Below are 10,542 nucleotides of genomic sequence, written 5' to 3' on the forward strand. Positions count from 1 at the left end.
ACTCCACCCCATAGTTGTGCAGGATCGCCCGCATGAAGCGGCTTGCCGGCACACCGAATCCCCGCTCATGGAAGGAGACGAAGCTCACGACGTACCCCGGCGGCGGGGACGGAGCGGCTCCGCTCACGGGGGAATCCACTCCGGCTACCTCTCATCAGAGAGAGGGCGAAGTAAACCCTCAGCAACAAGATCCTCCAGGTCATCCGCCGTGACTGTGGAGAAAGGTCATGGGTCGCGCGGCGAAACGATGGTCACCCGGTCGGCCATCACCGAGCAAAAGGGGGTGGCGGCGGAAAGGACTAGGTGGGCGGTTTCCTTTTCTCTGGCTAAATCTCTCAGGTTGCGAAAACCTAAGAAGGAGGCGAGAAGCGGAGCAAAGAACCGTCGCCAGACCCTCCCCCGAGTATATAAAGACCAAGGCGAGACCCGTTCAACGTTTCGGACCCACCGCGGGATTCAAAAACTCAAAGCGAAACGGCCATTCCTCGAACGGCTCGCGCACGCGCAACGGCCGCCCTGCGAACCGCTCGCCCCGTCGCATTAACTCCGCGGTGGGACAGGCGGCGCCTCTGACAGGGGAAGCAAGCGACGCTTCGCCTTCGCCATAATGACCGCGTCAAAGAAAGGTATGCCACGTCATTCGATTTCGTACCCTTTTCCTTTTTCCTCTTTCTCTCTCTTACAACAGGGACCGGGAAAGGGGGATACCCCGAAAAGGATCCTTCCCCGTGAAGGAAACAGGCTCCGAGCCTCCCTACTGATCAGAGGTTCAAAGGCTGGCCCCTCGGAGGGTTTTAACAGCCGCCTCAGAGCGCGTGGGCCTCACACCCACTACTGGTCAGAGGTTCAAAGGCCGGCCCCTCGGAAGGGTTCAACGGTCGCCTCAGGCCACTCGGGCTCCGCGCCCACTACTGATCAGGGGTTCGTAGGATGGCCCTAGAAGGGTTCACAGCCGCCTCAGACACAGAGCGAGGGATGACCCTGGGTACGTTCGATACATAACCAAGGCTCAGGCTACGCTCCCGAGGTACCCTAGGACATTTCCGAGACCAGCAAGAACGATCTTGTAACGGAATCCCATCAGAGGGAGGCATCAAGCCCTCGGACACCGTCGAAAGGGGACCGGGTCCGGCAGATCACCCGCAGGTACTTTTGAGCGCGCCTCTGGGCCTCTAGCCGACCCCTAACAAATGGGGCACGGGCGTCCACTCGGATTACCCGCCAGCAGCTCACCGGAGACACCATGTTCGGCGCCCTCCGAGGGCAACATGGCGCTTTCCCCCCCCCCCTCCTCCTTGCGGAAAGGCGACGCAGGGCGTATGTAAAAAAGTCGAGTCTGTCCTTGACCGTCCTCTCGCCCTGTGCGGAGGCTCGGGGGCTGCTCTCGCAAACCCGGCTCCGGCCAAACCGTTGACAGCGTCAACATACCAGCCCGAGAACTTGGGACCCAACCGTGCACCCGGGCTATGGCCAGCTCGCATGAGGGAACAACCAGACCAGCCGAAGCATTGCGCGAGGCATTAAGACCTTGGAGGAGTCAAACCACTCCTCCGATGCCTCGGGGGCTACACCCGGCGGGTGCGCTCGCGCGCACCCACCGGAACAAAACGCAACCGAGAAAGGATGGTCCCCTTGCAAAAAAGTGCGACGAATGCCTCCAAGCGAGTATTAACACTCCCTTCGAGGCTCGGGGGCTACTGTCGGGGACCATAATTAGGGGTACCCTCAAGGCTCCTAATTCTCAGCTGGTAACCCCCATCAGCACAAAGCTGCAAAGGCCTGATGGGTGCGACTAAGTCAAGGATCAGACCATTCGAGGGACGCGATCATGCCTCGCCCGAGCCCAGCCTCGGGCAAGGGCAGCCGATCTCGGAGGATCTACGTCTCGCCCGAGGCCCCCCTCCAGCAACGGACACACCTTCGGCTCGCCCAAGGCCCAGTCTTCACCAAGAAGCAACCTTGGCCAAATCGCCACGCCAACCGACCAAATCGCAGGAGCATTTAATGCAAAGGTGGCCTGACACCTATATCCTGACGCGCGCCCTCCAGACGACAGAGCCGAAGTGACCGCAGTCACTTCGCCGCTCCACTGACCGGTCTGACAAGAGGACAGCGCCGCATGCGCCGCACCGACTGTTGTGCCACTCGACAGAGTGAGGCTAACAGCAGCCAGGCCCGGCCTCAGGCGCCATAGGAAACTTCGCTTCACCCGACCCCAGGGCTCGGACTCGGGCTCAGCCCCGGAAGACGACAAACTCCGCTTTGCCCGACCCCAGGGCTCGGACTCGGGCTCAGCCCCGGAAGACGACGAACTCCGCTTCGCCCGACCCCAGGGCTCGGACTCGGGCTCAGCCCCAGAAGACGACGAACTCCGCTTCGCCCAACCCCAGGGCTCGGACTCGGGCTCAGCCCCGGAAGACGACGAACTCCGCTTCGCCCGACCCTAGGGCTCGGACTCGGGCTCAGCCCCGGAAGACGACGAACTCCGCTTCGCCCGACGCCATGGCTCGGGCTCAGCCCTGGCCTCAGCCGACGGTCTCCGCCTCGCCCGACCAAGGGGCTCGGACTCGACCTCGGCCACGGAAGACAGACTCGACCTCGACCTCGGAGGAGCCTCCACATCGCTCAACCTAGGGCACCACGGACCGACCATGTCAACAGGAGGCGCCATCATTACCCTACCCCAAGCTGACTCAGGCTACGGGGAACAAGACCGGCGTCCCATCTGGCTCGCTCCGCCAGACAAGTAATGATGGCGCCCCGCACACTCTATGACGACGGCGACTCTCAGCCCCCTTACGGAAGCAAGAGGACGTCAGCAAGGACTCGACAGCCCCGACAACTGTCCTTCCGCTAGGCTCCAGCGCTCCTTCGACGGCCACAACACCACACGAACCGGGTGCCAAAACCTCTCCGGCTGCCACGATGGCATGTACCTAGGGCGCTAGCTCTCCTCCGCTAGACACGTTAGCACACTGCTACACCCCCATTGTACACCTGGATCCTCTCCTTGCGCCTATAAAAGGAAGGACCAGGGCCCTCTTACAGAGGGTTGGTCGCGCGGGGAAAGGACGGGACAGGCGCTCGCGTGAGGCCGCTCGCTCCCTCCCGCGTGGACGCTTGTAACCCCCTACTGCAAGCGCACCCGACCTAGGCGCGGGACAAACACGAAGGTCGCGGGATTTCCACCTCTCACGCCCGTCTCCCCCCTTCGCGCTCCGTCTCGCGTCGACCCATCTGGGCTGGGGCACGCGGCGATAGTTTACTCGTCGGTCCAGGGACCCCCGGTCTCGAAACGCCGACACATACCTTCGTAAGTACGACGTATATAAAAATGAAGAAGGGTTTATACGAAACATGAACAATGCGAATAATCAAATATGTTATCATTATTGTATTATTTTTGTGTTATTATCATGAATAAGTAAAGATAATAATTTATTACAAGTGTACCTTCGGCTTGAAGGAAGTAAAAATACAAGCGTGACGCAAAAGCAAATGCCCAGTCAGCGTGAACAGTACGGGAGTACTGTTCATCTATTTATAGGCACGGGTCGCAGCACATGTAAAATTACATCCAGACCCTTTGCATTTGATAATAACTCTATAATAATTCATCGAGGTCTAGATAGCTTTTTCCTCTTTAAATCGGTTTCTTTTTCCTGTCATCATGCCGAAGCTCCCTTGCGCACAGCTTCGGCTCTGTTACATCCTTCGTTCCCCTTGTGTTTCTTCATACAGTGATTTTGACTCAAGTCCGAAAGGTCCATGTCCGAAAGTACCTGATCTTGTATTATACTTCAGAAACATTGTTAAATCACGTTTTTGAGACCTTCGGAAGCCGAAGGCTCCCAACATATTTGAAAGACGAAGATCTAATATCTTTAATTGTGTTGTCATGTACCGTTTTTCTACAGGAATCTTAACAGGTAACTAATAATAAAGAATTTTGTCTATAAATTAAATATTATTAGTGTGTCTCAACCATGTAAAAAGCTCGTAAGACCGTAATGCAGAGGCTGAGAGCATTTTAAGTTCCCTGTATCACCTCGATCCAACAAATTATAAATTTGTAAATATTCTCTTATGGAAAAAAATGGTACCTAACGTGGCATAACAGGATTAAGGGTAGAACGACACTAATGATGCTATCGACACGTAGGCATGAACGACGCTATCAAGGTCCATGGAATTAGCTTACAATAACAGCATAGATACCCAAACAAAGATCGAAAAAGATAAACACTAAGGTAGAATGACAGGAATGGTCCTATCGAAGATCCAGTTGATGGGGATGGGTGTGGGTTTCTTTTGTGCTTTGACCGCTCTATCGTGGGCCTTCTCTTCCATCCTCTTTATCTTGTGCGGCAGCGCGCACAGGTAGTCCCGCGCGCGCCTCCCCTCGCCGGTGAGCCCCGCCGCAAGTTCCTCGACGCCCCACTGCCGTATGAAGTGCTCGAGAATGGCGCGGTAGTCGGAAACCGTGTACGTGCCGGCCTGCTGCGCGATGGCGACGAAGCGAGCGTAGAAGTCGCCGCTGCTGTGGCGGCCGTCGTTGATGAGCACAGTGGGCATGTCGATCCGGCGCCGCATCATGTACGCCATGGCGCGCACGGCGGCGTCCGGGTCGGCCTCGAAGAACTTGCCCACGACGCGGGTGTACGCCGCCTCGTGCCGCTTCTCGTCGGCGGCGACGGTGCCGCAGATGCGCGCGAGAGCGGCGTCCCCGGCCCCGCGCGCGCCCACGAGGCGCGCCGTGTTGCCGTGCGCGATGGCGGTGGCGCGCTCCTGGAAGGCGACGTAGACGAAGCCGTGGAACGGGCTCGCCGGCGCGTGCACTATCACCCCGTCGCGGATGAGGCGCTGCACGGTGCGCTCCACCTCGCGCATGTGGAAGCGGCCCGAGAGGTGCATGTAGCGGTTGAGCACGTCGCCGTGGCGGTTCTCCTCGGCGGACCAGCCGCGGATCCAGCGCGCCCACGCCGTGGCGTCGGCTCCCGTGGCGTCCCGCACGACCTCGAGGCGGTTCAGCCCGCTCGGGTACGAGGGCAGCGCCTCCTCCGTGATCATGTTGGCGACGAGGCAGACGAGGAGGTCGTCCGGCACCCCCGCCGCGGCCGCTCGGAGCTCGAGGCACGCGGCGTGGAAGCCGTCGCTGCCCAGATTCGCCGGGTCCGGTAGCAGGTCGGACGGCTGCCACGACGCCTCCACCGGCTTGAGCAACGGTAGCACGTGCTCTTCCACCCACGGCTCCATCTGTCTCAGCATTTCCAGCCTCTCCGGAGCCAGGTAGCTGCGCCATTCGTCCTCCCCCTCGACCACGTCGTCCTTCTTCTCTCGCCGACGTCCGGCCACGGCCATAGTCGTCGTTCCACTTGCTGTGGTAGCCATATTCCGGCACCTCCTGCTCATTGGACGACTCAGCATGCATGGCATATATGTAGTTGCGTTGCATACGTCAACAATCACTCAACGCAAGACACGTACGTCTGAATTATTAGAAAAAAAACGCAGTTTAATTTGCGGTGGTTGCTTTGCTATGCTGCACTTATTTTGTTATACACGTACCAGTTCCTGCGCGTGATTGTCGCTAGGGCATGGACACCGTTGCCGCCGCTAGCAGCGGCGGTGGCTGTAGGTTGTTTGCATGCACCAGGACCACTCAGTTTACACGACTGGTACCCAAACTTGTAAAAGGCTGATGCCATGATCATTGTGTTGAAACAGCGTGCAGAGGAGATGACTACACTCGAGCCCAGAGAGCCCTGCACCAGGGGTAAAAAAAAAACCAGACTTGGGTTGTTTGTTGCATCTGCTGGCTGCAGCACACTAGGTCCTCGGGGGGCGTTCTTTATAGCTCGAGCAGCTAGATTGGCGCAGTTATTTGCTCAGCGCAGTTGTTTGGTAGGAGTAAATGGCAAGAGTTAATTCAGTCTCAGAGAGGTACTGGCACATGTATGCTACTCATCCACCCTACCAGCCTACCTCGTCGCTCTCGTCCTCTCCTATCTGATTCCGACCCTTTCTCACATGGTTCTCATCAAGGCCAATGAATGCAGGCATTGTTCCCAGTCACCACGCAGTAAAAAAAGACGACGGAAGAATGGATGACTGTTTTCGAATCTGGCAGCATATTTATATATTTTGCTGCTTTCTACTTCATCACGTGCAAATGGAAACTCAACTTCGCGAATATGTCTTATATATAAACTCTTTCCGTCCATCAAAAAGTATAATTCTCGTTTTCGAGTAGTTAAATAGTTCTAACTTTAAACGAATTTATATAAAAATATTAACAGTCTTGATACAAGATAAGTATCATTAGCTTAGTTGTAGAATATATTTTTATAATATATTTATTCGAAGACATAAATATTAATATTATTTACAATAAATTTAATTAAACTTGGGACAATTTAATCTGCATACATCCTATAATTGCATTTTTCACGGACGAAGGGAGTACAAAGTGAGAAAAGAAGCGACATAGTGTCACACTATACCTCTAACAATATTTTCTATATCCCTTATTTATATTTTTTTCATTATAGTCTCCTCTAAAGGCTACTTTGGAAACTAATATCCTCTTGGTATTCCTACCTCTTTCTAGGGTAAGCAATCCTATTAGTTATTTATGAGATGTTTTCTCTTTATGGATTTGGCTTCCCTTGCTTCCAAACTAGCCCTAAAAGTTTTTCTCCTCTATATTTCATTCCTTTTCAGCAGCGTATGTTTTCCATATCTTAGCCTTTATTTGTTAAATACATATATTAGAGACATATTTTTCTCTAGTTTTTGTACACATATAGTTGTCATACCCTCAAATATATTATACATATTTTAATTCTCTTAATCCACTATTTAAATTATTAAAATAGGGAGAAGATGAGAATATATATATATATATATATATATATATATATATATATATATATATATATATATATATATATATATATATATATATATATATATATATATATATATATATATATATATATATATATATATATATATAGAGAGAGAGAGAGAGAGTGCAGGAGTGTTCTCTATATTTAGAGGTTGCTTAGAATGACACCATTTGAGAATATAGAGGATGTAATTTTCTCTAAATATAAGATAGGACATGTTATACATGCTACCTGAAAGTCGCCTAGAGGGGGGTGAATAGGGCGAAACTGAAATTTACAAGATTAATCACAACTACAAGCCGGGTTAGCGTTAGAAATAGAAACGAGTCCGAGAGAGAGGGCGTAAAACAAATCGCAAGCGAATAAAGAGTGTGACACGCGGATTTGTTTTACCGAGGTTCGGTTCTTGCAAACCTACTCCCCGTTGAGGTGGTTACAAAGACCGGGTCTCTTTCAACCCTTTCCCTCTCTCAAACGGTCCCTCAGATCGAGTGAGCTTCTTCTTCTCAAGCAATTGGAACACAAAGTTCCCGCAAGGACCACCACATAATTGGTGTCTCTTGCCTCAATTACAAGTGAGTTTGATCTCAAGAAAGATTGAGAAAGAAAAGAAGCAATCCAAGCGCAAGAGCTCAAAAGAACACAACAAATCACTCTCCCTTAACACTAAGGCTTTTGTGGAATTGGGAGAGGATTTGATCACTTGGGTGTGTCTTGTATTGAATGCCTAGCTCTTGTAAGTAGTTGGAAGGTGGAAAACTTGGATGACTTGAATGTGGGGTGGTTGGGGGTATTTATAACCCCAACCACCAAACTAGCCGTTTGGTGGAGGATGCTGTCGCATGGCGCACCGGACACTGTCCGGTGCGCCAGCCACGTCACCAGGTCGTTGGGTTCCGACCGTTGGAGCTCTAACGTGTGGGCCCGCCTGGCTGTCCGGTGGTGCACCGGACAAGTCCTGTAGACTGTCCGGTGTGCCACTCGCGCGTGCTCTGCTCCTCTGCACGCACTGGCGCGCATTTAATGCGTTGCAGTCGACCGTTGGCGCGAAGTAGCCGTTGCTCCGCTGGCTCACCGGACAGTCTGGTGTGCACCGGACATGTCCGGTGAATTATAGCGGAGCGGGAATTCGAAGCTGGCGAGTTCAGAGTCGCTCTCCTCTGGAGCACCGGACATGTCCGGTGAATTATAGCGAAGCACCTCTGAAAATTCCCGAAGGTGCGAAGTTTGGCTTGGAGTCCCTTGGTGCACCGGACACTGTCCGGTGGCACACCGGACAGTCCGGTGCGCCAGACCAGGGTTGCCTTCGGTTATCCCTTGCTCTTTTTGTTGAACCCATTTCTTGGTCTTTTTATTGGCTAAATGTGAACCTTTGGCACCTGTATAACTTATAGACTAGAGCAAACTAGTTAGTCCAATTATTTGTGTTGGGCAATTCAACCACCAAAATTATTTAGGAAATAGGTGTAAGCCTAATTCCCTTTCAATCTCCCCCTTTTTGGTGATTGATGCCAACACAAACCAAAGCAAATATAGAAGTGCATGTTTGAACTAGTTTGCATGTTTGAACTAGTTTGCATAATGTAAGTGCAAAGGTTGCTTGAAATTGAGCCAATATAAATACTTATAGAATACGCATGGATTGTTTCTTTTATGTTTAATATTTTGGACCACGCTTGCACCACATGTTTTGTTTTTGCAAATTCTTTTGTAAATCCTTTTCAAAGTTCTTTTGCAAATAGTCAAAGGTAAATGAATAAGATTTTGCGAAGCATTTTCAAGATTTGATATTTTCTCCCCCTGTTTCAAATGTTTTTCCTTTGACTAAACAAAACTCCCCCTTGATAAATTCCTCCTCTTAGTGTTCAAGTGGGTTTTAAGATACTGATTTTGAAAATATTACTCTCTCCCCCTTTTGAACACAATGAGATACCAATTTGAAAAATCATACCAATTGAAAAACTCTTTTAAAATTAGGTGGTGGTGCGGTCCTTTTGCTTTGGGCTAATACTTTCTCCCCCTTTGGCATGAATCGCCAAAAACGGATACTTGAGTGAAATATAAGCCCTTTTAACTACTTTCTCTCCTTTGGCAAATAAAATACGAGTGAAGATTATACCAACGTTGGAGAAATGGCTCAGAGCGACGGCGAAGGATGAGTTATGGAGCGGAGTGGAAGCCTTTGTCTTCGCCGAAGACTCCAATTCCCTTTCAATACACCTATGACTTGTTTTGAAATTCACTTGAAAACACATTAGTCATAGCACATGAAAGAGATATGATCAAAGTTATAGTTATGAGCTATGTATGCAAGACATCAAAAGAAAATCCTAGAATCAAGAATATTTAGCTCATGCCTAAGTTTGTTAAAAGTTTGTTCATCTAGTGGCTTGGTAAAGATATCGGCTAATTGATCTTTAGTGTTAATATAAGTAATCTCGATATCTCCCTTTTGTTGGTGATCCCTTAGAAAATGATACCGAATGGCTATGTGTTTAGTGCGGCTATGCTCAACGGGATTATCTGCCATGCAGATTGCACTCTCATTATCACATAGAAGAGGAACTTTGGTCAGTTTGTAACCGTAGTCCCTAAGGGTTTGCCTCATCCAAAGTAGTTGCGCGCAACAATGGCCTGCGACAATATACTCGGCTTCGGTGGTAGAAAGAGCTACCGAATTTTGCTTCTTTGAAGCCCAAGACACCAAGGATCTTCCCAAGAACTGGCAAGTCCCCGATGTGCTCTTTCTATTAATTTTACACTCTGCCCAATCGGCATCCGAATAACCAATTAAATCAAATGTGGATCCCCTAGGATACCAAAGCCCAAACTTAGGAGTATAAGCCAAATATCTCAAGATTCGTTTTACGGCCGTAAGGTGAGCTTCCTTAGGGTCGGCTTGGAATCTTGCACACATGCATACGAAAAGCATAATATCCGGTCGAGATGCACATAAATAGAGTAAAGAACCTATCATCGACCGGTATACTTTTTGATCCATGGACTTACCTTCCGTGTCGAGGTCGAGATGCCCATTGGTTCCCATGGGTGTCTTGATGGGTTTGGCATCCTTCATCCCAATCTTGCTTAGGATATCTTGAGTATACTTTGTTTGGCTAACGAAGGTGCCCTCTTGGAGTTTCTTTACTTGAAATCCTAAGAAATACTTCAACTCCCCCATCATAGACATCTCAAATTTTTGTGTCATGATCCTACTAAATTCTTCACATGTAGATTCATTAGTAGACCCAAATATAATATCATCAACATAAATTTGGCATACAAACAAATCATTTTCAAGTGTTTTGGTAAAGAGCGTAAGATCGGCCTTTCCGACTTTGAATCCATTAGTGATAAGAAAATCTCTTAGGCATTCATACCATGCTCTTGGGGCTTGCTTGAGCCCATAAAGCGCCTTAGAGAGTTTGTAAACATGGTTAGGGTACTCACTATCTTCAAAGCCAGGAGATTGCTCAATATAGACCTCTTCCTTGATTGGTCCATTGAGGAAGGCACTCTTCACGTCCATTTGGTAAAGTTTGAAGCCATGGTAAGTAGCATAGGCCAATATTATACGAATTGACTCAAGCCTAGCTACGAGTGCATAGGTTTCACCGAAATCCAAACCTTC

At 50.1% G+C, this 10,542-nt stretch overlaps 1 protein-coding gene across 2 annotated transcripts; it reads right to left on the minus strand.

Moving 5' to 3' along the window:
• Nucleotides 1–3,947: 3,947 nt before the first annotated feature.
• On the minus strand, nt 3,948–5,842 carry LOC103638337 (acyl-[acyl-carrier-protein] desaturase 6, chloroplastic-like). 2 transcript variants are annotated; one of them, NM_001346942.1, is made up of 2 exons: nt 5,569–5,815; nt 3,948–5,404 (listed from the first exon to the last, which is right to left on the minus strand). In NM_001346942.1, the coding sequence occupies exons 1-2, from the start codon at nt 5,712–5,714 to the stop codon at nt 4,246–4,248; spliced, it is 1,305 nt and encodes a 434-aa protein (NP_001333871.1). In that variant the 5' UTR covers nt 5,715–5,815; the 3' UTR covers nt 3,948–4,245. The 2 variants fall into 2 exon arrangements, with proteins under 2 accessions (NP_001333871.1, XP_008659504.1); XM_008661282.2 differs by having other exon boundaries at nt 4,061–5,489; nt 5,569–5,842.
• Between the last annotated feature and the right edge of the window lie 4,700 nt (nt 5,843–10,542).

The sequence above is a fragment of the Zea mays genome, chromosome 1 (assembly GCF_902167145.1).
Source record: "Zea mays cultivar B73 chromosome 1, Zm-B73-REFERENCE-NAM-5.0, whole genome shotgun sequence".
NCBI classification, from domain to species: domain Eukaryota; kingdom Viridiplantae; phylum Streptophyta; class Magnoliopsida; order Poales; family Poaceae; genus Zea; species Zea mays.

Bases quoted from the DNA above. Each gene is read 5' to 3' on its own strand.
- LOC103638337 (NM_001346942.1), bottom strand. From the start codon at position 5,714: ATGATCATGGCATCAGCCTTTTACAAGTTTGGGTACCAGTCGTGTAAA. The intron at 5,405-5,568 runs GTACGTGTATAA...TCCAATGAGCAG, and splicing joins ACAATCACGCGCAGGAACTG to GAGGTGCCGGAATATGGCTA.